This window comes from Geotrypetes seraphini, chromosome 6 (genome assembly GCF_902459505.1).
Source record: "Geotrypetes seraphini chromosome 6, aGeoSer1.1, whole genome shotgun sequence".
Taxonomy (NCBI): Eukaryota; Metazoa; Chordata; class Amphibia; order Gymnophiona; family Dermophiidae; genus Geotrypetes; species Geotrypetes seraphini.
Window position 1 is genome coordinate 52,666,880 of NC_047089.1, and position 27,364 is coordinate 52,694,243.

Sequence of the window (27,364 nt, forward strand, 5' to 3'; positions counted from 1 at the left end):
TGAGGACGCCTATTTGATTGTATAGATGAAGCAGCATATGTCCATATTTGGGCTGTCCACTACCCAAAGGGTTCACCAATGAATTTTATTTGTTCTTTATTTCAAGTGTAATGTGTTCAGCATTGAGCAGATAATGCAGCATCAGTTAAGTTGTAAATAAAAAGTAATAGGCTGAATGGACTTGACTGTACCTCTTTGTTTCAGATTTGTCATGTTTTATCCAGTGTGTGTAAGAAAGAAGGGTTAATGCTTCCTCAGGATCTTTCTCGCAGACTTGCAGAAAAATCTGGCAGAAATCTCAGAAAAGCACTGCTGATTTGTGAGGCTTGCAGAGTACAACAGTAAGTATACATACTAATAGCATAGAATTAATAATTTGGAGTTAAAAAGATTTTCAAGTGCTCAATGCAATCTAAGCAACCACAAATTTCATAACTTTGGGATTTAGTACACATGAACAGGCTGGCTGAATGAGTTTGCAAATATTGATCTATTTAATTTCCTTTGTTTTGTTCTATTTTATGGGGAAAGAGTGGCATTGTTTTGTTTGCCTTATCAGCTGATAGAAGTAGTAAACCTCACCATGTAGTTTGCCAGTTCATCAATTGAGATATAGGATTTTAGTTGTATCGGTGGAGGTTATTTATCTTTGTTGTCTCATTTGAGCAATGTTTTTTAAGTGTAATATTCGGCTGTTTTATTTGGACTCATTGCCAAAATATTTCTTGTATAGGTATCCATTTTCTTTAGACCAAGACATACCAGAAACAGACTGGGAGGTGTATCTGAGAGAGACTGCCAATACTATTGTCAGTCAGCAGACACCACAGAGGTATGGAAGTTTAGCAATCTCCTTTGATCATATGAAGCTTTAAAATGTTGTGAAAGTATTACAAGATGAAAGAAGGGTTTTATAGAAAAATCTCCTGTGAGGAGTACATTTTCAAAAACTTGGGTGCTTTTATATACAGGTAAAAAATAAAGCTAACCTGCTAAAGTTTGTCATATCCTGAATATATTATATATTTTTACATGTGTACTCTCCCAAAGAAGTCATAAGAATGGTCTGTGCACAAGAATCTAAATTTATTTTTATTTTTTTTATTATTTATTTATAGATTTTAACATTTATAACACAAGAATCCTCTTGTTACAAAAATTCAGAGGAATAGATAAGCAAGAAATCATGAAATGTACATATTGCATATTATAAAAAAGAGAAAAAAGGGGAGGGTATAAATGTATGTTTTTAAGATGATGTTAAAAGAAATACAAGTGATGTTTACAAGGTTTAAATGATTTAATATTGTGTTCTTGATGTAAGATGGTGGGAAGCCCATTGGTTGGGGCTGTTTTCCTTTCAGGGCCACGGAATGCCAGTCATCCTAAGTGCAGGGGCATGGAGGCCTCATAGTCCAAGAGACATAAACTGGAGTCCTCTACAGGAAACTCAGTGCTACCTAGTATGGCATTTTCTCCAGAATTTGTTAATTTGATGTGGAGTCTTTCAGGACAGCAGACCTTCTAAGGGGAAGTCTAGCAAAAGTTCTGTCCCCTCTCTGCTTGGTTTGTGGAAAGAGCAGCCCAGATCCAGGCAACCCTCCGCAGTTTACTGTACATTCAAGCCATCAAGCAACTTCCAGTCGAAGATTTGGAATCCAGCAGATGCTCCATATACTTTCACATCCAAGAAAGGCTCAGAGGTCCATCTTGGACTTCAAGTACATCAATGCGGCTTTGAGTGTCTCATTTTCATATGGAGACTCTGGTCAGTCATTGCTTTAGTGCAACCTGGGAAGTTCCTGGCAGCGTTGGACTTGACGGAGGCATATCTTCACAACCCCATATATCCAGACCATAAGCACTTCAGTTTCATGTCCTGGAGCAGCATTTTCAATTCAAGGCCTGTCCATAGCTATAGCCCTTGGATCTTCACCAAGGTGATGGTTGTAATGATGGCTCACCTCCACAAACCGGGTTGCTGGTCCACTCTTACATGGGCGACAGGCTCATTAGAGCACCCTCTTTGGAGGAAGCGGAGAGGGTGGTTCAGACCATCTTAATGACACTTCAAGGTCTGGGATAGATTGTCAAGCTGAAGAAGAGCCAGCTGCAGCCTGTTTAGTCCTTGGAGTATCTGGAGGTTTGTTTTGACACTGAGAGCGGCCGAGTGTTTCTTCCAGAGGCATGCAGACTGAAACTTGGGAGCCAAATTTCAGCTCTCCTGGTGCAGCAGTCTCCGTTGGCCTGCGATTATCTTCAGGTTCTGGGCTCGATGGCGACCATGATAGAAGTGGTTCCTTGAGCGAGAGCATATATGCGCCCACTGCAACACTCTCTCCTCTCTTGCTGGTCTCTGCAGAGGGATCCTCTGCATGTTTGGCTGCCTTGGATGACAGAGGCCTGCAACAGCATTGTCCTGGTGGCTTTGCACTCAGTCACTATCCTCCAGGGTGTCTCTAAGGATTGACTCTGGAACCACGCTGACAACGGATGCCAGCCTTCTGGGCTGGGGAGCATATACAGCGAGGATCACCCAGTGCAGGAGTGATAGTCCACATCATAATGCCATTGGTCCATCAACAGGCTGGAGCTCTGGGCCATCTGGTTGGTGCTGATTAGTTTTCTGCCCCAGGTGTCAAACAAAGCGTTCTGGGAATTCTCCGACAATGTGACAGCAGCAGCTTATGTCAACAAACAAGGAGGTACCATGAGCATTGGCCTCCAGAAGGCGGTGTAAGCTCTCATGCTGGGCAGAGACTCATTTTCTGGCCATCATTGTGGTTCATGTTGCTGAAGTGCAAAACGTGCAGGTGGATTTTTTCAGCAGACAGACTCTAAACCTGGGGGTGTGTGGCTTGGACACGTAACAGGATGGTCGAGTAAAGCAATAGCTCTGTGAAGACAGGCTATATTTATAGAAGATAAGCTACAAATATTAGTTTTTAAAATTTTAAAGTGTCAAATCCATCTGATTATGGCATCGAGCAAGGAAAACAAAAACGATTTGGTTGGAGGAGGAACCGGGTCGGGCAGTATCAAAACCAGAGCCGGCAACTCCGTCCAAAGTTCCATTGCCAATGGAAGAAAAAGAAAATCCTGATATTATAACTGAACTTTGACATATTAAGGCAATTGTTTTAGATAATGCTAAAAAATTACAAGTGGTTATTGATGAAGTTGCTTGTCTCACTAAGAGAATGGACTTGGTCGATATTAAGCTTAATCATCTGGAGAAGCAGGCAGATCAAGTAGACACAGAAATACTTCAAAGTAAAGTAGATCGGAAGGAAATGGAGTCTGTAAAGAGAGATCTTGAAGACTGTCTTAACAGCGAAAGGCGGAATAATTTAAGAATTATTGGGCTACCGGAAGGGGTAGAAAAGAGCGACTCAATATCTTTTCTTGAATGGTTCCTGCCAAAAATATTACCGATTAAATCAAAAATCCCGTTGGAGATCGAGAGAGCACACAGGATTCCAATGCAAAGAACAAACAGACAGAAAGGACCCAGGACACTAATTTTTAAACTGCTACGTTACCAGCATGTAGTAGAAATCTGTCGGTTAGCAAAGGAAAATAAAAATCTTAAATATCAGGACTCGAGAATCCATATAGTGCCTGACTTCGCTAAGGCTACAACAATTAAAAGGAAGCAAATGTTAGATATACGTCCACAACTAAAGTCATTGGGTGCTAGATTTGGCTTGATGTACCCTGCAGTAATGAGGGTCACACACGCTAACAAAACATTAAATTTTGTTGATCCAAGGAAATTGCAGGAGTATCTGGAGCAGTGCGAGCAGCCTATGTCTTCATAATAAGGATCTTCACTAGAGCTTATATTTTTATTTTTCTTAAATTACAGGTTGAACTATTTTGTTACATTTGAATTTTGTGTTGTGATGTGGCTGAACTGTGGAAACATCGTGGAGGAATGCAAGGGAATGAAATTGACAGGGTTAAAGGAACGACTGCTTCATTTGAATTGAAAATTGATAATATTTGAATCCTGGCACGAGCGATCTGAAACAGATGCAGGAAGTGTGGTGGATAGATTTAACAAAAGATCTTGTGAGAAAAAATTCACGCTTCTTTCCTTCAACATATTATGAAGTGATCTGCTCTGTTTTAGAAAACGGAGACTCTGACATAATAAATTCTTATAAAGTGGAGATTAAATAGGCTATGTAACAGTAAAATATGTTGAGCCTGTTAATTTTTTGAATGGGAAAGTAGTTGTACTTCTGAATGGTCTTATATTGGCTTAAATGTATGCAAATACCTAGTCGGTGACCTGATTGGCTGGATTTGCTCAATGGCAGAATGATTGGAGGTGTGTCCTGGAGAAATAGTCTGGCCTGGAGATCTTAACTTCTGCCCGAAGACTGAAGAATTGTCTTTAATGTTCTGAAAGCTGATGTGAAAAAGATCTATAGAGGGATTTCTAAAGATTGGAGCGCTTATGTGGTGAAATGGAGGGCAGTTACAAAGGTTTATTAAATTGTCTTATGTATGGTGGTTCGGATTTAAGCCAAGAAGGGAAGAATCTTGAAAGGCTTATACTCTGAGTAATGAAGTAAAGTAATTAAGTAAACTCCTCTACTGCAGTCAGATGTTTTGCTTTTCTTGCTAATAATATGACTTAATTTTCATTAGCACTCACTGGAATTCTTGGATCCATATTATGGGATTAATAGTATTGAATAAGAATGTTATTGCCTAATTGAGACTTTGTTCTACATAGTAACATAGTAACATAGTAGATGACGGCAGATAAAGACCCGAATGGTCCATCCAGTCTGCCCAACCTGATTCAATTTAAAATTTTTTTTTTTTTTTTCTTCTTAGCTATTTCTGGGCGAGAATCCAAAGCTTTACCCGGTACTGTGCTTGGATTCCAACTGCCGAAATCTCTGTTAAGACTTACTCCAGCCCATCTACACCCTCCCAGCCATTGAAGCCCTCCCCTGCCCATCCTCCTCCAAACGGCCATACACAGACACAGACCGTACAAGTCTGCCCAGTAACTGGCCTAGTTCAATCTTTAATATTATTTTCTGATTCTAAATCTTCTGTGTTCATCCCACGCTTCTTTGAACTCAGTCACAGTTTTACTCTCCACCACCTCTCTCGGGAGCGCATTCCAGGCATCCACCACCCTCTCCGTAAAGTAGAATTTCCTAACATTGCCCCTGAATCTACCACCCCTCAACCTCAAATTATGTCCTCTGGTTTTACCATTTTCCTTTCTCTGGAAAAGATTTTGTTCTACGTTAATACCCTTTAAGTATTTGAACGTCTGAATCATATCTCCCCTGTCTCTCCTTTCCTCTAGGGTATACATATTCAGGGCTTCCAGTCTCTCCTCATACGTCTTCTGGTGCAAGCCTCCTGTTCAAATATGTTATTTTTCTTATTTTCAATATTCTGTACAAGAGGTTTCTTGGAAATTTTAAAAGCAATAAATAACTAATTAACATACTCTGAGTAATGAATTTAGTTTTTTGACAAAAAAAAAGGAAATCTCTTCTTCATTGTGAATGAAAATAATGAAAGTAGGTGTGTCTGGGTTCATCTTTGAAAAACATATCGTGAGAAGTTTTCTGAAAGTTGATTAAAAGAGCTACCAGCTGCTCGCACATAATTTTTGCTTGTATTGGATGACTGTTGTAATTTGAATTCCGTGCGCTGTCATGGCCTTCTAACCCCTGCAGCTCTGTGCCGTACTCTTGTTTGCTGGCGTTGTATGTGCTGATTTGGATATGATACCACATATACTTGTGTTTAAATATTAATCTTTTCACTTTTACAGTGATTGATGTTTCACTTATGTAATGTTTGTTTAGATCTATATAGAAGTGGATTATTTTGATATAAATTTTATTCTATTTAATTGATTTAATTAATCCTGATCCTTGAGTACAAATTTCATCATAACACTTACATATTTATAACTTGCTGGATTGTTAATTGTTTTAAATAGATCTTAATGAGCATATGTAAAGCTAATTAATGAATTCTATACAGGAAAGTAAAATTGATATTGAATGGATATTATTAATTTTCAGAGGTATGGATTAAAATACATAATTTTATTAAGTTAAAGGTTTACTTAGGTAAAGTATTGGATAAGAATTAGTACATGAGAAGAGCTAAAATGGATCAAAATCTTAAAAATTTAAAAATAATACTTAAGATTTAGGTTAATTTTGAAGGAAATATATAAATAATTTATTAAAAGAAAATAGAGATAAATTGATATTGATTCATATTGGAAAATGAGCTTAATAAATTGTGTAAGATATTTTATTTTTCCGAAGAAGATATTTATTTATTTATTAACTTCATTGAAAAGTTGATTAATATCAATTGTTTATTTTTAATGAGGGGATTGAACGTTGAATTCATTAGATTTCTTTATGAATCAAAGTTAAAATGGATAAAATGGTTAGCTTATTAAATTTAGTGAAATAAATATGTTAAGATAGCTTGTAAGGAGTTTTGTGTACCAGATCTCAAATTTATGTTTCCAAGCTTTCACTATTAAATTGGGAGGGAAGGGAAGGGAGGATGGGATGGGGGCTGGGTTTGGTGGGGAAATGGGATTATATTTTGGATTCTAATTTTGGGGAAAATGTATATTTATTAAGCACTAATTATAAATTGCCTTTTTTGATAATAATTTTAAGTTTCAAATATAAATGGTAAAATGGATTTTAAGATTTTTTCATTAAATGTTAATGGTCTCAACCATCCGATAAAGAGAAAAAAACCCATTGATTTTAAAACAACAAAATGCGGACATTTGTTATATCCAAGAGACTCATTTGTCAGATGTAGAATCTAAAAAACTGGAAGGCGGATGGATTAAACATTGTTTTTTTTTCCCCTGCTGTTGGTAAAAAGGCTGGTGTTGCTATTTTAGTTAATAAAAAATGTACTGCTTTGTTTAAATTAAAGGCTTCAGATCCCTTAGGAAAATGGTTACATGTGGAAATGAGCATGGGAAGTACTACAATGGCGCTTTTCAATGTATATGCCCCTAATTCGAACCAAAATGAATTTTTTAAGTCTCTACAACATTGATACTACCACTGGCTACTTCTAAGTTAGTAGTGGCTGGGGATTTTAATGCTGTTATGGATCCTTTGATGGATAAAAAACCTAGTAAAATCATGAAATCATTGGGATTGGATAATTTTGCACAGTCTTGTGATTTAAAAGATATATGGTGAATACTTCATTTTGATGGAGAAATTTTCTTTTTTCCTCTCATGTTCATAAATCCTTTTCAAGAATAGATTATATTTTCGTTTCAAACCAATTATTACAACAGATAACACAAGCCTCCATAGATCCAATTATTTTAGCTGATCATGGAGGGGTGTGGGTTGAACTTAAAATTACGGCTGTCACTGGCTTTGAAACTGACTGACTGGGGGCAACAGAGAGCAGGGCGAAGGAGGAGGTACTGAAAACAGTGATCAGTATCTCCTGCAATGGACTTGCGGGAGCAGATGCAAGAACTTTGGTTCAGCATACCAAGTATCAAGGTAAGAACCTAATTCATTTTCTTTGCTGGTTATGAGCATGGTCTGAAGTGTGAATTTTTTTGATAGTGATTTTGGGTGGGACATCAGGGGGTTTTGAGCACTTTGCTGAATTTATTTATTTTTTAAATCTTTTTCCTAAGTACTCTTTTTTGTAGTATCATCAGCCGATGATAAGATTCTGTGCTGAATAGCATACTGTTTTTGTCAGTCCAGACCCTTCTATACTTGTTGAACCTTTGAGGCTGTTTGAGTAATATTTAATATTTAAGACACACTCCTGTAGCAGGAATGAATTTTTGATAACCTATTATATTTACGCACTGTTTTTGGGATTAATAGTTATTTGAATTATCTCCCTATATATCTGAATATAGCACAAAAAAGGAAACATTTTTAAACCACAATAGACCTGCATAGCTTTATAAGCCCTCAAATATGGAGGAATAGAAATATTAAATACATGTATTAATTTTTTAGGTTGCTTGAAGTTCGTGGACGACTTTATGAACTTTTAACCCACTGTATTCCTGCTGAAATAATAATGAAGGTAACATATCAATAAACTAAAACTGCATATTATTAATGTACCATAGTTGCATATTTAAATGGTTCATTCTTTTGAGTTATAGATGATAGTTGAGAAATTTGACTAACAAACAGGTTAAATATGCAAATACATGGCTTTTGCAGTACTTAATCTAGATTTGTAAATGTGTGTTTTGGGGTTCAATAGATTGGCTTAAGGTCACCTTCCACACATCCTATCGATTGGATGCCCTTCCAACTGCTTCATCCCCCAAATCGAAATATTCAAGAGATCAACGAAAAATTAGAACACATAACCAGTTGGTTAAATGACAACATGCTCTCCCTAAACATTGTCAAATCTGAAGTGATGCTATTTCCTAGCAATAAGTTAAAAAGTCTAGCTTCCCCTATCTGTCTGAACTCTGAAGTATTACACAGTGACTACAAACGGGTTACTGGGAGTGACATTAAACAATAACTTATCCTACCATCAACAAATCAGTACGATAGTTCAAAAATGCTTTCACAGGCTTTGCATGATCCACTCTATCTCTAATCTCCTTGAAACCCCTTCTCTAAATATCCTCATACACTCTAGTCATGTCTCAATTGGATTATTGTAAAGCCTTATACTAAGGAATTACCCAAAAAGAAGTCAGGAGACTACAAATAATTCAGAATACTGCCGTAAAACTTTTATTTAAAGCAAAAAAATCTGATCATGTAACCCCACTTTTAATTAAGGCACACTGGTTATCTAGATCACATCGACTGACCTATAAAGTTCTACTCCTAACCTTTAAAATCAGAATGACACAATCCCCAGGATTCATTAACAGATATCTTACTCCATATATTCCCTCACAATCACTACATTCAAGCAATCAAAATTTATTAGAGATCCTATCAACTCGACACATAATATATGATACGACCAGAAAATCAATCTTTTCTGTTACTGCTCCATCACTGTGGAACAGTATGCCCTTGCACCTTCGAGAAGATTCATCTCTTCCAAAATGTAAAAACATTTCTGTTTAAGGATGCTTTTGACTGCTAATATCATTATAAGCTTTTACTATCTGACAGGATTTTAACACCTTTCCTTTGTGTTTCTCTTTTAATGTCTTTCTTTCCTATTGAATATTGTATTTCTCTCCCCTTTTTTCCCTTCAAATATGTTTGTCTCTGTTGTTGTGATTACCTTTTAAATTTATAATTTTAGTTACTTAATCATGTACACCGCTATATATCAAATTTTAATAAACTTGAAGAGTTTGTATGTATTGGGGGGGTTGTAGGAGTGCGTGAGTTATGGCTGTGTGGCTGTGGTTTTGCATGTGCGAGAGAGGAGTAGCAGCAGTATAGAGGAAAGAGTGTCAAAGAAGGGTGTGTGGTAGGCATTTGATTTTCTGAAAAATAATAGCTGAAGAAGTATGGCAGCTATATCAGGAGAAGAATAAAAATACAATAATAAAAAAATTACAATTTTTTTCAGTTTCTCCTCTCATAACCCGTTAATGTCAGTCCACTTTTAATTAATAAAATTAAAACAAAACTGGAAAATGGTGATACTTTTTTCTTTAAAGACAAGCATGCCAGAGTTTCTCACGTGTGAGTAACATCACCGACAAAGCCCTGGTATGAATGCTTCCCAATGTTCTACAGCTTCTAGAAGCCTATGGCAGGGCCCCAACTGTGCATGTATGAGTGCCTTCCTACTTAAGTTGAGCTGTGAAGACATGTCTTTAATAGCAGCAAATGGTTTTTTTTGTGATTTTTACCTTCATTCTTGGTTTTCTTGAGAGTAATGTGGGGCTTTTCCCTTTTTTCAGTATTGTTCCCCTTTCCATTTTTACTTTGTTTTTTTTCCAGCCTTCTGTTTTAGGCCTGAGCTCTCATTTTGATGAAAAAAAAACAAAACAGCAATTTTTTTTCAACTTTGACCCCAGAAGAACTCTTCTTTGCAGGAGTTTTGAGGAAAATAGTGGAGGCCATTCCATTTAAGTTGGAAATCGAGGATAAAAACCCAGGGCTGAGATGTTGAATGTCCTCAACTATGTCGTAAAGGTGGACAGATGAAGAATTGGGAGACCCCCCACTCTCTGTACAAGTTGTTGAGGTTAGGAGATTGTGATGGCTACTCCAGAACCTTCTTTTCTTTCTGCTACAGCCACTGCAAGGTCGACTTGGCCTTATGTTTTGGATCATTGTCATATTGGAAAGTCCAAGTGTGCCTCGTGTAGCTTTCTAGCTGATAAAATGCAAATTCTCCTCCAATATTTTCTGATAAGATGCTACATTTATCCTGCCATCAAATTGACTAGATTCTCTGTGCCACTGTAGCTTTCCCGTAGTGGTCTCTGTGAATGATGTCACCTACATGTGAGATCACCAAAACACAAAAATTCCCAGTGATGTGAATATGCAATCATATATTCATACTGATTACAGGGGTATCAGAGAGACCACATGAGGTGAAAACACCACAAAGGCCTTATCTATCTTCATTTATCCCCTATAGCGTAATCATAGTTAAATTTGTTGTTATATAAATGAATAATAACTTAGCTTTTTATCAGCATTTTGTTCTTTTTTTCTTGTTATTTCATAATTTTTCAAGTAATTGCTTCTGCTTTCTCCAGCGTTCTGAGTAGATCGTTCCCCTGCCAACGCGTTTCGCCTATCTTTGTCAAGGCATGGGGTTCTAAGGAGAACATATACAGCGTGCAATTAAAACCTATCATGAACAAATTTAAATAAGAGAAAACTCTATAAAACATACCTGAGTCCTAACAGGTGCCTAACTTATAGCTGCAGCGGCTTCAAAAGAATGGCCGCGGCGTTAGTCCACTCACTGATATAGTAGAAGCGATCCCTGACGTCATATCCGGGGATCAGTAATTGAGATCGACTTGCGACAGCCAGTCAGTTGTCTCATTTAACCCATATGGGGCCATGGAGTTCAACATAAACATCCACCGGAGTTCTTTTATATTGAGATTTTTTTCAATATTACCTCCCTCCCACCCTAATGTGATACTGTCACCTCATGTGGTCTCTCTGATACCCCTGTAATCAGTATGAATATATGATTGCATATTCACATCACTGGGAATTTTTGTGTTTTGGTGATTTTATTCTTTTGTTTCACATTTTCAATCTGTAAGAATGACCTACATGTGAGAACATATGTCCTGCTGTCCTCAGAAAACACCTGTTATAAGTGAGAAACTTACTTTATTGCACTATCACCATAAGTTAAAATATTTTTGGACTTAACTTTTGGAGGTCATTGTTACCTCCATTAGTTAAGGACAGTAAACTTGAGGAAGGAGTTTTTGGCCTTCAAAAACTGGTTGAAAGTATATTAATTTTGTACAATAAAAAGGCTATTTCTCATTTTTTGTTTTTATTTCTATTGATCTGAATTACTGACATGATTCTAGTTTTCAGACTTGTCTACTATTCAGTTCTTTTTCTGTGTGCTAAAAATGTGATGACATTCTTTCCTTTTTATATAATTCTTTCTAACTTACCATTTGTTAGAACATAAGAATAGCCTTACTGGGTCAGACCAGTGGTCCATCAAGCTCAATAGCTCGTTCTCACAGTGGCCAATCCAGGTCCCTAGTACGTACCTGGCCAAAACCCAAGGAATAGCAACAGTCCATGTTACCGATCCAGGGCAAGCAGTGGCTTCCCCCATGTCTTTCTCAATAACAGCCTATGGACTTTTCCTCCAGGAAATTGTCCAAACCTTTCTTTAAACCAGCTACGCTATCCGCTCTTAACACAACCTCTGGCAATGCATGCCAGAGCTTAACTATTCTATGAGTGAAAAACAAAAACTAAAGGGTCAATATTCAGCCTGCAGCGTTGAGTGTTTTTCAAATGCTGACTACCATCAGCTAAGTTAGACCCAGGAGTTCAATGTTAGGTTGTGTATGAGCATTGCCAATGAATATCCAGGTCCTCAGTGATGCCCGGAAGCTATAGCCAGTACTAAGCAGAAGCCTGACCTATCCTTCTAAGAGCATTATTCTGTAATATGTGAGGGTTGTAGGAGGAATATAATGTATGTGATCAGGAGGAATGTATGTTTGTGATCTCAGTATGAATGGCTAGGACTGTCCTATCTTTTTAATGGAGTTTTTCAATTTAATTATTAATCTGGTGCAAAGGATTATAGGAGTCCTGACTAGGTAATATCCCCCTGCTCACAAGTTGTGTTGCAGAAGGATGTAGGAGTATGGAGGAGTGTGTGGCGCAGTGGTTGGATCTACAGCCTCAGCACTTGTGACCTTGGGCAAGTCACTCAGTCCTCCATAGCCCCAGGTACGTTAGATATATTGTGAGCCCACCGGGACAGATAGGGTATATACTTGAGTACCTGATTGTAAAAAACGCTTAGATGATCTGCATAAGCGGTATATAAAAACCTAATAAACTTGAAACTTGAATGTAATTTACATTCTTCAACTCCACCTCCTTCAACAGTGGCTGTAGTGCCCACTTCAGTTTTTTCCTCTACAAGCGAGGTGAGGTGTTCTGAACTGCTCTGTTGATTATTTTTTTATTTTGCAAGATTTTATCCAAATCTGGAGGTTTTACAATTCTTTATTATTTTTATTTTTTTACTGTAAACTGCTCAGGTCTGCTAAAGATGAGTGGTATATCAAGTTTTAAAATAAACATAAACATGTGAATACAGCCTGTATTCAGTACCTTACCCAACATAGCTAACCTGGCAAAGTTAGGAGTGTTATTTTAGCTTTGCTGTTTGCCCTGTTAGTTACGCATGTATCAGCAGTGAATATTTCAGATACTCGCATAACTTCTGGGACTACTCCCATGCTGCTCTCTCTCTCTCTCTCTCCTGGGATAGTCCCGCTGTGATCAGATGTGATATCACTAAGTAACATGATTTTTATTCCTGGGCAGTAAGTGTAATTTTCTAATTGCTCATACTTAAAAAGTCTGTTGTTTCCATAAAACTTTGCTTTTGTGACCAGGATAGTCAAATTTTGCAATTTACCTATTTAAAATGTGAATTTGCTGAATTTTCATCTTTTCATTCTTATAGTCATAAAAAGCAATATCTGAGTCAAAATTAACATGTATTTATATTGAAGTTATACAAAGAGGATCACACAAGATTTAGAAGTGAGTAGTTTTTTGAAATTTGTGATTAAATTGAAAGTCACTTTCATGAATTAGCCCCTGGATGTAGTCTCCTATCATGTTCTCATTATATTGTGCTTGATAGTGGCATTCAAAATCCAGTATATCCTGGTGGAAGCACTCACTTTGCTCCTCTGAATATACTCCCATGTTCTCCTTGAATGTCTCAAGATGAATATCAAGGACATCCTACAGCCCATTTTACTGTAATTCTTCACCAGATTCTCAACAAACTCCATATAGTTTCCAGCTTTGTGATTGCCCAGGAAATCTCGAACCACTATGACAAAGCTGTTCCAAGGTGTTTTCTCCTTCCTAGTTCACTTTTTGGGAAATTCCTTGCACTCCTGGATCATCTTGCTCTGTGGTCTAACGGAGACACCAGCTTTGATCTTTTCCTCAGACAGATTAGGGAAGATGTCTTGAAGGTACTTAAAGGCTGCCAACTCCTTATGAATTGTTTCATTAGGCACAATATGTTCTACAATGGTGGTATCAGCACCTTCCAAGGATCCACTAATGGTTCCCATTTGACAACGTTTCTCCCCACAAAGAATTCGGTCCACTGTGGCCAGTTCCACCATTGGTAGTGTGCCTTTGTGTCCTTGTCCCAAAAGCAGAGATAGCAGGGAAACTTGGTAAAACCTCCTTGGAGACCCATTAGGAATGTCATCATTTTGAAATCTCTGATGACCTCCTAGCCATAGTCATCATACTTCAAGGCGCCTAGTAAGGTCTTGATGCTGTTGTAATCCTCTTTGAGGTGCACTGAGTGAGCCAGTGGAAGAGGCTGGTACTTGTTCCCATTATGGAGCAGCAAGGCTTTGATGCTCCTGGATGAGCTGTCAATGAAGAGATGCCACTCTTTTGGGTTACAGATGATCCAGTTGCTTCAGACTGGTCACGGAGCCCATCTTGATGGGTGAAGAAGGTGGCGAAAGATTTGAGATGCTTCCTTTGATCTCTGACTTGCACACTTTCATTCAACAAGTTCTACTGCTTAAGCTTAGACAACAAAAGCTCAGCATTGGACTTGGTAAGACCAAGATTTCTTTTTTTAAAAAAAAATATCTTTATTCATTTTAAAGCCAAAAATAAGTGCAACGTATTATACAGACATTTTACACTATAACAGCACTTAAATTCAATCAAAATTATATTCTATGACAAATACATATATCACCCCCTCCCCCCCCCCCCCCCCCCCGTCTACATATCCAAAAATTGCACTCAAAAATTAAAAATTCTTCCCACCCACCCTGGATGTGTATGATCAAAGGGCAAAATCAACAATCATTCCTTACAGAATTTTGTCAATGGCTCCCAAATATTTATAAACTTCTTATAATGTCCCTGTTGTATGACCATCATACATTCCATTTTAAAAGTGTGACATAGAGATTCCCACCAAAAAGCATAATTTAACTGATCCCAGTTTTTCCAGTTCCTCAAAATAAGTTGTATGGCAACCCCTGTCATAATAAAAAGAAGTTTGTTATTCCGAGCAGATTTATAATAAAGTTGTTGAGGTCATTTTGGTTTTGATAGTATGGGTTTCTCTCATCAGATTTATCACTGATACTGTAAACTGGATCTACAACATCTTCCTCACTGTCAATTTTGGCCTGCAGCAATTCAGAAATTATCATGGGCCAAAAAATGCATGGCTTGTATGCGTGTCTGCCAAGAGGCAGGTTTCTGCCCACACACACTGCAGTAACAGCATGTCTGAAAAGCCCTTACCGCTTTCCTTTTTGCAGGCAGTAAAGTCTTCTGCGCTAAACCAGCAGCATGCCAGTGCATTATGGGTACACATGCCTACAAAACAACCCACCCTCCACCCACAGATGTGGTATGCCTTACTGCCTGAATTGCAAAAAAACCTCTGTGGAGTGACGATGTTCCTAAATGGACTTTATTTGAAAGTGTCAAAGTTCCAAAGGTACACTGAAATCATCCACATAAAATAATTTCATCTACATAAAAATAAATCATCCACATAAGAGCCTTAAAGGACCTAGTCTGCTAGGGATACAGGACCCAACACGGTCCACGTTTCGACAAAAAGTCTTCTTCAGGGGTCCCTGGGGGTCCTATAAAGGTGAGTACGTGGGAAACATCGTCACTCCATAGAGTTTTTTTTTTTTGTTTTCTCTGGATTTTCTTCTTTGTGGATATTTTGGGGTCAATTCCTTTTGTTTTTTACTGCCTGTATTGCCACAAAGTAAATCTTTTACCACAGCAGCAAGTACGGTGCCCCTGCTGTATACTGTTTGCCACATGACAATAACTTACCTCACCTTAATAAATGGGCCTCTAAGTTGCTCAGCTTGGAATCAATCTGGAATGTTCTGCAAAAAAGGTAAATTTCAAAATATTGATATCCTAGTCACAAAAGCAAAGTTTGAGGGGAATGATAGCCATTTTCTATAGGTAATAATGAAAGAACACACATTACCCAGGACCAAAAAAAAAAATTGTTACATAGTGTATACAATGACACTGCCAGTTAAATATCCCTTCTTAAGGAGCTCATTGTGTCTTAACTGGGCAAGAGCCTCTCTTGGCCAGTTAAATCCTTTTTGATTATCAGGTCTTAATATGTAAATATCACTCTACTTCTCAGATTATCCTTAAACTGAAGATTACAATAACAGAGGAATCCCATGATATAATGATATATTTGCTAAAATAGACATGATAAAAAAACAAACAGAAGTAATATACATCAGTTGGAAAAAGTTTTTAACATCATTTAAGAGAGTTGTTGTGTTGCACTGACATTGTTTTATTCACCACTGTGTGATATTTTTCTCTATTTCTAACATTAAGAACAGATTTGCTAAACTTTGGTCACATAGACATAGAATAAGAGAAAAGCTTTAGTAAATTGGCCTTTAGATAAGTGTACCTAGCATTATACTCTGCTTTGTTACATCAGGGCTTTTCAGGAAACAGACCAAATTTCTTGAGATTAATAAAATAGTCTTAAGATACGTATATTGATTTTAGCTAAATTGAACATTATACCCTTAAAAAAATTGAAGTACATCCTTGTTTTTCTTCCATTAATGTGTGTTCGTCTTTGTCAGGGACTTTTGACAGAGCTTCTAAATAACTGTGATGGACAGCTGAAAGGAGAAGTTGCACAGATGGCTGCATATTATGAACACCGCTTACAGCTTGGCAGCAAAGCAATTTATCACCTGGAAGCATTTGTTGCTAAGTTCATGGCTATTTATAAGAAGTTTATGGAGGATGGACTAGATGCCATGATTTTCTAATGTGTAAATAAGAAAACAATATACTTTAAGTGACTGGAATTTCTATTCAAAATATGCTTTCATCACATACAGCTCCTAGGTTCTGTAAGAGCATGATTGTCATTGCATTTCCATCCTGGTCAGTTATGTCACAAGTAGCTTTTCAGTACTTTCCAGACTTTTAGGTGATTTTGTTTGCCAGATTCTAAATTTGCATATATTATGATTAAAATTGGCCAACTGTAATTCTAGTCATTGAATTATTGCACTGTAGTTATACAAAACCTTGTATCCCTAAAGTAGTTATTTTTCATATAACATAGGTCTTTAAATCCAAATTGCTAGAAAATAAGTCAAGGCAAAATATGTCTTATGATTCTTCTTGAAGTTTAATTTGTCTGGTCTCCTTGTTTCTGCTAACCTAAGATCAGGGGTGTTTAAGTTTCATAAAGCTTTGTCAATTAAATTTTTCCTTTTTCCAAGCGAGTGTGATCTCTATTAAATTTGTCCTTAATAAAAAAAAAAAAAGAAAATTTTAGCGCAGAAAATCGTTTAGCCCATTTATTTTTATTTTCCAGTTAAGTAAAATCTTTGTAACGTCCATTATCCCAGGACAAGCAGGCAGGTATTCTCACTAGTGGGTGATGTCATCTGACAGAGCCCCAATACGGACGTCTCACAAGCATACTTGCTTGCAGAAACTCAGAAGTTTTGAGATGCCCGAACCGCGCATGCGCCAGTACCTTCCCGCCCGATGGTCCGGGCGTGTCTCCTCAGTTCTTTTCTTTCTGCGGAGCTGAGAAGTTTACTTCAATTCTGCGCTAATTGAAAACCCGTTTTTTTGTCTTCTATTGCCGCGGTTTTGAGTTATTTTACTCTTTATCGTGTATTTTATTTCCTTCGGTTTCTTATTTTTAAAAAAAAAAATTTCTTCCGGTGGTTCGGCCGGGTCGGCCGCGTGGCTCAGGCCCCGTTCCTTCGATCTTGCAGCGGAGCTTTTTCGGCCTATGTCCCGGCCAATTACCGGTTTTAAAAAGTGTAGCAAGTGCCAGCGCGCGATTTCGTTGACGGACCCGCATCGACGCTGCCTGCAGTGTCTTGGTCTAGAACATTTTCCGAAATCGTGCCGGCCTTGTTCCACTCTCACAGCACGTGCGTTTAAGCATCACTGTTTTTTGTGGGAGTCGATGTTCAAGATGGAAGCTGCTAAAGAACCTTCGGCTTCGACTTCGACCAGCGCTTCGCCTGCATCTGCGAAGCCCTCCACCACTCCTGCTACGCCGGGTCTCCTGAAGCCAGCTTCCTTCATTCCGGTTTCGACCCCGCCTCCGTCTCCTCGGATCAGGTACCTCCGCCTCCCATTCCACCAGTGGTTCTCAAAGGCCCCACTTTAGGTGCGGCTACCTCCTTGTCGGCTTCGTTACTTTCTATTATGGAAGCTCAATTCATCGAGCTTATGGCCACCGTGGGACCCAAGTTGCTGGCCATGATTCAGGATGACCAACCGGTTCCTCCTCCGGGGGGCGGGCCGCCCCTCCTCCTCGCCGTTCGCTCTCGTTGCTCGGCGAGGAGGAGCGGCGCTCGGTGGCCGGTTCCTCGAGGCGGGCCTCTTTTAGTGACATGCCCCCCTTAGAACCTATTACACCTCCGGACAAGGATATTTGGAATCCTCCTTCGAGTAATCGAAGCCCTGGGCATCGCAAACAGGAAGAGTTCTTCCGTACTCCTTATCAGGCCTGGGATGCATCTTGAGAGGCGTCGAATCTCCCGCCTCTACGATCTACTGCTTCAAGTCCCATATACTCCTTGGAGGCTTCTGGGGACCATTCGAAGCACCGCCAATCTCGTTCCCCTTCCCGACATCGGTCCAGGCATTCTTCAAGGCATTCCTCTCGACACTCTACAGTTTCGCCTCAGAAGAAGCTGCCTCGTGTGGGGTATTCCTCTTCGGATGTCTCTCCTCCTCCGGGACCGGAGTTCGAGGATCCCTGTGGCTCGTTCTCGCCCTGTCGATCACAGGTCTCTATGGATCCCGAGGCCTTGACTTCGTCCAGTCCGTCCCGCCGACCTGTGCTGGCGGACCAATTGTCCTCATCTTTCCTCCGGAAGATGGCGGATGACCTGGACATCACCTTGGACTCCGGTTCCCGATACTCCAAGGAATACCTGGATACCATGCATTTGCCTCATCCTCCGGCAGAATCTCTTCGTCTTCCTCTGCATAAACTCCTTGATCAAACTTTCATGAGGTGTTTTGAAACACCGTACTCTATCCCGGCTGTTCCTGGCAAATTGGATGCCAGGTACCGAACAGTGCATCACAAGGGATTCGAGGGCTCCCAACTCTTTCATCAATCCCTGTTGGTCGAATCCTCCCTTAAGAGGTCTCATCCGTCCTAGGTGCCTCCAGGCAGAGAGGACTGGACCATGGATAAGTTTGGGAGGCATATATACCAGAACTCGATGATGGCTTCCCGAGTTCTCAATTATACTTTTCATTTTGCAACTTATTTGGAGTTCTTCCTGCCTGTGCTTCGGAAGTTTACGCCTTACATCGAGTCTCAGGCTCGCTTCGAATTCGAGTAGGTGGTTGCCTCGCTGTCCCAGCTGCGCCTTCAATTGATGCAATCCTCCTACGATGCCTTCGAGCTCTCAGCACGGGCTGCCGCCTGTTCTGTGGCTATGCGTCGCTTGGTGTGGCTTCGGACCATTGACATGGACCCGAACCTCCAGGACAGGCTTGCCAACGTTCCTTGTGCAGGAGCAGATTTGTTTGATGAGTCCATCGAGACTGTGACGAAGAAGCTGTCGGACCATGAGAAATCTTTTCAGTCCATTCTTCGTCCCAAGCCTAAGCCGGCGCAGTCTCGCCCTTCTCGACCGCCCTTGATCTATCAGCGGCGCTATGCACCCAGGCAGGCTCCTGCTGCGAGACAACCAGCGAAGAGACAGCCTCCGCAAAAGGCTCAGCAAAAGCCTCAGCCTTCTACTGTCCCCAAGGCTCCTCAACCTTTTTGACTCTCTCTTAGGGAGCATAACCAACCTCGTTCTGCCACTCCCTGTTTTTCCTATTGTGGTCGCTTCCATCATTTTTATCATCGATGGGCGGCTATCACCACCGACCTCTGGGTCCTTACAATCATCAGGGAAGGGTACTCTCTTCAGTTCCATCGGGTCCCCCCGGACCACCCTCCAAGAGAGTATCCTTCCAACTTGACCCAGACCGCCCTTCTTCTTCAGGAAGCTCAGGCTTTGCTCCGGCTTCGGGCCGTCGAGCCGGTCCCTGTGGACCAACACAACCGGGGGTTTTACTCCCGATACTTCCTTGTTCTGAAGAAGACGGGCGATCTGCGTCCCATTCTGGACCTCAGGATCCTCAACAAGTTCCTGGTCAAGGAGAGATTTCGCATGCTGACCCTTGCTTCTCTCTACCTCCTCGTCGAGCAAAACGACTGGTTATGCTCTCTGGATCTCAAGGAGGCCTACACTCACATTCCCCTCCCTCTGCCAAGAAGCTCTCCGAGTCTGGGATTGGGCGATTCGCCACAACACCTTCCTCAGGGCTGTCTACATTCAGGGGAAGGACAATGTCTTGGCGGACAACTTAAGTCATCTCCTCCAGCCTCACGAATGGACCCTCCATTCCAGGCCCCTTCATCAGATCTTTTCTCGGTGGGGGACGCCTCAGATAGACCTCTTTGCGGCTCCCCACAACTTCAAGCTGCCTCAATTTTGCTCCAGGATCTACACTCCTCTTCGTCTCGAGGCAGATGCCTTTCTGCTGGATTGGGGGAATCGCTTTCTGTATGCGTTTCCTCCATTTCCACTCATTCAAAAGACTCTAGTCAAATTGAAATCCGACCATGCCACCATGATTCTGATAGTTCCTCGGTGGCCCAGACAACCTTAGTACTCCCTTCTACTTCAACTCAGCAGCAGGGAGCCATTCCTTCTTCCAGTGTTTCCTTCGCTGCTTACTCAGCATCAAGGATCTCTACTCCATCCCAACCTGCAGTCTCTCCACCTGACAGCTTGGTTCCTCTCAACGTAACTCCTCACCAGTTTTCCCAGGCGGTGAGGGATGTATTGGAGGCTTCCCGGAAGCCTGCTTCTCGACAATGCTACTCCCAAAAGTGGACTAGCTTTTCTTCCTGGTGTGTTTCTAATCGTAAGGAGCCTCAGCGAGCCTCCCTGTCTTCTGTATTAGACTATCTTCTACACCTATCTCAGTCTGGCCTCAAGTCTACATCTATACGAGTCCACCTGAGTGCAATTGCGGCTTTCCATCAGCCTCTACAAGGGAAACCTCTATCTGCTCATCCTGTGGTTTCCAGATTTATGAAAGGACTTTTCCATGTCAATCCTCCTCTCAAACCTCCTCCAGTGGTTTGGGATCTCAACGTTGTCCTTTCTCAACTTATGAAACCTCCTTTTGAGCCTCTCAACAAGGCTCCGCTGAAGTTTTTCACTTGGAAAGTGGTTTTTCTGGTTGCCCTCACTTCTGCTCGCAGGGTCAGTGAGCTTCAGGCCTTAGTGGCGGATCCACCTTTCACAGTATTCCATCATGACAAGGTGGTCATTCGCACTCATCCGAAATTCCTGCCTAAAGTGGTCACTGAATTTCATCTCAACCAATCCATAGTTCTTCCTGTGTTTTTTCCAAAGCCTCATTCTCATCCTGGAGAATCAGCTCTTCACACTCTGGACTGTAAATGTGCTTTGGCTTTCTACCTGGATCGCACCAAGCCACACAGAACTGTTCCTCAACTTTTTGTCTCCTTTGATCCGAACAAGTTGGGACTACCTGTCTCGAAGCGTACCATCTCGAACTGGATGGCGGCTTGCATCTCTTTCTGTTATGCCCAGGCTGGATTACCCCTTCCCTGTAAGGTCACAGCAATGGCGGCCTCTGTAGCCTTCCTCAAATCGACACCAATTGAGGAGATTTGTAAGGCTGCCACTTGGTCCTCGGTTCATACATTCACCTCTCATTGTTTGGATACTTTCTCCAGACAGGATGGACAGTTTGGCCAAACAGTGTTACAAAATTTATTCTCCTAAGTTGCCAACTCTCCCACCATCCCATTGAGGTTAGCTTGGAGGTCACCCACTAGTGAGAATACCTGCCTGCTTGTCCTGGGATAAAGCAATGTTATTTACCGTAACAGTTGTTATCCAGGGACAGCAGGCAGCTATTCTCACGTCCCACCCACCTCCCCTGGGTTGGCTTCTCTGCTAGCTACCTGAACTGAGGAGACACGCCCGGACCATCGGGCGGGAAGGCACTGGCGCATGCGCGGTACCGGCATCTCGAAACTTCTGAGTTTCTGCAAGAAAATATGCTTGTGAGACGTCCGTATCGGGGCTCTGTCGGATGACATCACCCACTAGTGAGAATAGCTGCCTGCTGTCCCTGGATAACAACTGTTTCGGTAAGTAATATTGTTTTCTGTTGCTTTACCACCTCTTCTACCAAACTGCGCTAGCGGTTTTTAGCCTAGAGAGCTGTGCTGAATGGCCCGTGCTGCTCCCGACGCTCATAGGAACTTAATGAGCGTCAGGAGCAGCGCGGCTTTCTGCGCTAAAAAACGCTAGTGAGGTTTCGTAGAAGAGGGGGTTAGTATTGCTGCAGTATTCAAAGTTATTTATTTATTTACATTTGCATGCACATTAGCATTATTGTCTGGTAGGTGACAGTATGGCACAATTTGAGTTATGCTTCACTGCCAGCAGATTAAGACAGAGAATAGCCTTTCTTGTTGAAATCATCTGCACTATATAATTTGGTACAGCAGAGGAATGTCCACAAAAAAGAGGCAAAAAACCCCCACTCTGGAAAGGCTAAAAGTCTAATAAAACAGCTACACTGAAAAGCAGGATGCACTCAAACAAGGGGTCCACAAGCTGATCATCAGCATTGATTAAATCAGTCAGCTAACTCAGGAACAGCGATGGACTGAGAAGAGATTGTGCCTAAAGAGGTAAAACCCCTGAGAGATAAGTCTGAGGTGGAGCGGGACCGAGAAGGCCTCTGGACCCTGGGAGTAGAGTCACCCTTAGATGATTGGACCTTGTGTTTCTCGGGCTGTGGGGTGTCTGCGTCTATTCGTGTGGAACTTTCAGCCTTGTTGAGCCCTCAAAAAATGAAATAGCCGCCCATTTAGTCACCTGCTTAGATAGGGAGAGGTTAAGCGTGGCACTGCCGCCTTCTGGTGTGCCATGCAGCACATGGTTGCTCTTGAAGTGCTAAATATCCACAATCCTGGCAAGAATTTGAAGCAGAAGAGCCCAAGGACTCCATCCCAATAAGAACTGAGGCAAAAAATGCAGTTTTGGAAGTGCAGGGAGCTTTTGAAAAAAAGAGCACTAAAAATCCTAGATGGCCACCACTAAGAAATTTGTGCCTAAATCACAATATTTTTCATAGTTAGCAAACTAGAAAAATGGTGACTAAGATTTGTTAGGTGGGGGAACTCAGGAAGACATACAGAAACCTTCAAAACTTGAAATTCAGATTCCCCCCTTTCCTGATTCACCTGGAAATCCGCTGCAGCCTGCTGCAGCTCTCTTACAGTAGCTGGAATCAGAGAATCACTTCCACATGCTCGGAATGCCTCTTCAATGCTGATCTTTGTGCTGCCAGTCAGACATGGTGCCTGACCGTACCTCCACCCCTGCGGATTGACAGACATGCTCAGGGAAGGGCGGAGGTGAAAAAATGCCAAATCAGTGCATGAAATTGGAACCTACTAGACAGATCCTATCAGTTTATTTTGAGGCTATGTAGGTTTCTGAGATCCTTTTCCACATGATTCTGTGAAGTTCAGCTTATAGTTGTATTACAATAACAAAAGGACACTATGGAAGGTAGCAGGAAGAATAAGATGCATTAATACCTACTTGGCCTTTCTGATACTACAATGTGTAGCAACTCCTTGTGACTCTGGACAAATCACTTAATCCTCTATTGCCCCAGGTACAAAAACTTAGATTGTGAGCTCACTAAGGACAGTGAAAGTACCTGTACTACAGAAAGGCAGTATATCAAATCCATGCTCCTATAGCAGAGATTGCTGAGTGAATATCCCCACTCTGCCTTTCCTAGCTTACAGCTATTCTCAGCAGGAGCAAAATTCCAAAGTTTATATCAGTTTTACCCATCAACTCTGGTGATTCTTTTATAGTGTGAATTATATGCAACGATAAATGCCAAAAGATGGACTATAATGGAACAATGAACAGCAACACAAATCACTCGGAAAGCAGTCACTAGGGGAAACATAAGCTGGCACTGGTTTTGCCTTTGCAATGATAAGAAGGCATGTAAATATTTAACCAGCAAGTACACATTCATTAAACTGGTCGATAGAGATTAGCTTTCTGTGGTTTATTTACAAACAGTTATGCCGCTGTAAATCTGTTTGTGATAAGAGGAAACCTTTTCATTTGGGAAACTCTAGATGATTCTTTTACAGAAAGAAAATTATTATGGAGTTTATTCAAGAACAAAACATCCAGTAACATTTATAGAAAGAGTTTTAAACTAGCAATGTAAATCACCAGATACTTAGTCCAGAAGAATTATTGTGAAATGTTGTACTCATGACAGTAAACCATCAGAAATAACTTAACTGACATTGGCTTTTACAAGCTTTGTAAAAGCCAGCCCTGAGTTAATATTAGTAATATTATATAATTGTCACCTGGAATTGCTCAGCCATAAAAGACTGCCCTAGTACTGATTTCGTATCTTTGCACTTGCAGTAATGGTTTCAGTAGAGAAATAAAACTATAGATGCAATGTGGCAAATCAAAAACAGTAACATAGGGCAAATACAGCCATATCCATGCCATCTTCTATCCCTTTTTCTCCCTTAGAGAGCCTATGTACTTGTCCCAAACTTACTCTACTTATAACCCATAAGCTGATATTTAGAATAGGCTGCAAAGATAGCAGCCACACTAATTACTTATATCCTATCTGGGCATTCAGATTTGTAGGACTCCTAGGTTTTGGCCAGGTACTAGTGACCTGGATTGGCCACCGTGAGAACGGGCTACTGGGCTTGATGGACTATTGGTCTGATCCAGTAAGACTATTCTTATGTCTTGCTAATAAGTGCCATAATTTCTCAAAATGTCAAAAAACTCACAAACCCTATGCCCTAAAGATAACTAAAGGGGCGCTGTAGAAAATAGTCTCAAATTTTCAACAAATGACCAAAGATTTTTTTAATAGGGTTAATAATTCACATTTGTGCACTTGATCCATTTCATCTATCTATCATAATGGCTCTAAAAGATCTAGCTCTTCATCAATTTACTGATATTACTAACAGATCTTTTACTGAAGAAAAGGCAATGGTGAATATCGGCACTTGGATGTCCCACACTTTAAATCCTAATGTAGTTGAAAATTTTAGGCCTGTCTCTTCATTACCATTTCTTTCAAAAGTTATGGAAAAAGTAGTTTATGATCAACTGGAATTTCTTGACTTGCATAACATATTAGTTCCCAAACAATTTGGATTTAGAACAAATGATGACATAGAAACATTGTTGATTCCTACCTTAGATAGTGTGAGAGCAGGCTTTGATAAAGGAATGTGTTTCTTTTGAGTTACTTTAGATCAGGGGTGTCCAACCTGCGGCCCAAGGGCCGCATGTGACCCAGTGAAGTATCTTGTGCGGCCCTGGTCAAGGGCGATGCAGTGTTTTCCTCTTCTGCCTCCGGGTGTTTACCGTCTTGCTGGCTCCCTCCTCTGTCTTGCTGCAGCGTTTGCACGCTTGTGCAGCCCCAGAAACATTTTTTTTCGACCAATGCGGCCCAGGGAAGCCAAAAGGTTGGACACCCCTGTGATATTTCATTTGCTTTTGGTACTATAAATGATAAAATGTTAATTAACAATCTGCAATCCATCCTCATTTTTGTCCAAACATTTTGTATAGCAAATGATTCTACCAGATCAGTGAACACAAATAGTCCTACTGGGGTTCTTGCTTATCATCTATGATCAACATGTTTTGTTACCATTATGTAGATTAGTTGACTGCTTGAAATTACAATTTAGACTTTACACTGATGCTATTCAGTTCTTGCTCCATTTTGTCAAGTCAGAAAAAGAATCTCGATATGTTAAAACCTTTGTTTACAATCAAGCAATAGATGAAAGCAAATCATTTAAAATTAAACATGGTGAAAGCTCAAATCTTGATATTATCTGGATAACCCTCAAATGACACACCAACTGCTTTTTCAGTTGATGGCATGGATATTCCAATTGTTAATAAATTTGAAATCTGGGAGCACAAAATAATTAGCATTATCTTCTTTAAGTTAAGACTAATTAGGCGATTGAGGGACATTCTAAATGCTTCAAACTTCGGTTTAATAGTTCAGAGAATTATTAGTCCTTATTAACAGCCTGCTGAGTGGGTTACCAAAAGGTTTTCTTATAAGTAGTTCAAAATTCTACCACAAGAGTACTTGTTCACTTTTCATATCTCTCCAATTCTAAAGAAATTGCACTGGCTTCAAATAGACCAGGGAATCAAATTCAAAATATTACTTTTGGTCTTCAAAATACTAAATAACCATGTCTTGGTAATTATTTTGGCAAGTCTATGCACATATCAGTCACCCAGAGAGTTAAGATCAACTGAGAGGGCTTTACTGGAAGCTATCAGATTTTGTGTCATAAGACTTGAAGGATAGCATTCTTCCATCTTGACCTAAATGTTGGAAATTGTTTGCCTTTTAAGAGTGATACAAAATGTGGAGATGTTCAAGAAAGAACTAAAAACAATGTTTCAACAGGTTTATAGCTCTGAATAATGACAACAGTGATGTGGAGTAGTGCTGCCAGATTCATGATTCGAATCGGTTCACCAATTTGAATCAGGTGAATCGATTCGAATCAGTTCGTTTTTGTAAAAAAATCGGACTCACCGATTCAGCCCCGATAAAAAGTTCATTCTTTTTTCACCGTCGGCCGCCGGACTCGTTCCCATCTAATGTAACTTCCGGTTTTGCGAAACCGGAAGTTACATCAGAAGAAACAAAGGACGTGGGAGCGTCGAGGGGGGAGCGAGCAGACCTCATGCAGCGGACCTCTGAAGCAAAGGGTATTTTTTGGGTTCTGTCTGTCTCTGCATTTCTCCTCTCTTCCCTGCGATTCCACATCCAGTCGAGTAACTGAACCGGCAGGATGGCTGAGAATCGGCAGGGGGGCTTGAGAATCGGCAGGGGGGCTGGGGATGGAAGCTGAGAATCAGCAGGGGGGCTGGTGAGTCCTGGGGGCTGGGGATGGAAGCTGAAATTGGCAGGGGGGCAGGGGATGGAAGCTGAGAATCAGCAGGAGGGCTGGTGAGTCTTGGGGGCTTGGGATGGAACCTGAAATCGTCAGGGGGGCTGGGGATGGAAGCTGAAATCGGCAGGGGGGCTGGTGAGTCTTGGAGAATGGGGATGGAAGCTGAAATTGGCAGGGGGGTTGGTGAGTCTTGGGGGCTGGGGATGGAAGCTGGGAATCGGCAGGGGAGCTTGTGAGTCTTGGGGGCTGGGGATGGAAGCTGGGAATCGGCAGGGGGCTGGTGAGTCTTGGGGGTTGGGGATGGAAACTGGGAATTGGAAGGGGGGCTGGGGATGGAAGCTGAGAATCGGAAGGGGGGCTGGGGATGGAAGCTGGGAATCGGAAGGGGGGCTGGGGATGGAAGCTGAGAATCAGCAGGGGGGCTGGTGAGTCTTGGGGCTGGGGATGAAAGCTGAAATTGGCAGGGGGGCTGGGGATGGAAGCTGAAATCGGCCCGCGCTGGTGAGTCTTGGGGCCTGGGGAT

General features: G+C 40.9%; 1 protein-coding gene across 2 annotated transcripts in view; it reads left to right on the top strand.

Annotated features, from left to right (window-relative positions):
- Positions 1 to 17,017, top strand: part of RFC3 (replication factor C subunit 3) — a 51,311-nt gene extending 34,294 nt beyond the window's left edge. For both annotated transcript variants that reach the window (XM_033949251.1, XM_033949252.1), the window contains 4 exons: positions 205 to 341; positions 734 to 832; positions 8,034 to 8,103; positions 16,361 to 17,017. In XM_033949251.1, the coding sequence (XP_033805142.1) occupies positions 205 to 341; positions 734 to 832; positions 8,034 to 8,103; positions 16,361 to 16,552 (498 nt within the window). In that variant the 3' untranslated portion in view covers positions 16,553 to 17,017. The remainder of the gene's footprint in view (positions 1 to 204; positions 342 to 733; positions 833 to 8,033; positions 8,104 to 16,360) is intronic.
- The last annotated feature ends 10,347 nt before the right edge of the window (positions 17,018 to 27,364 follow it).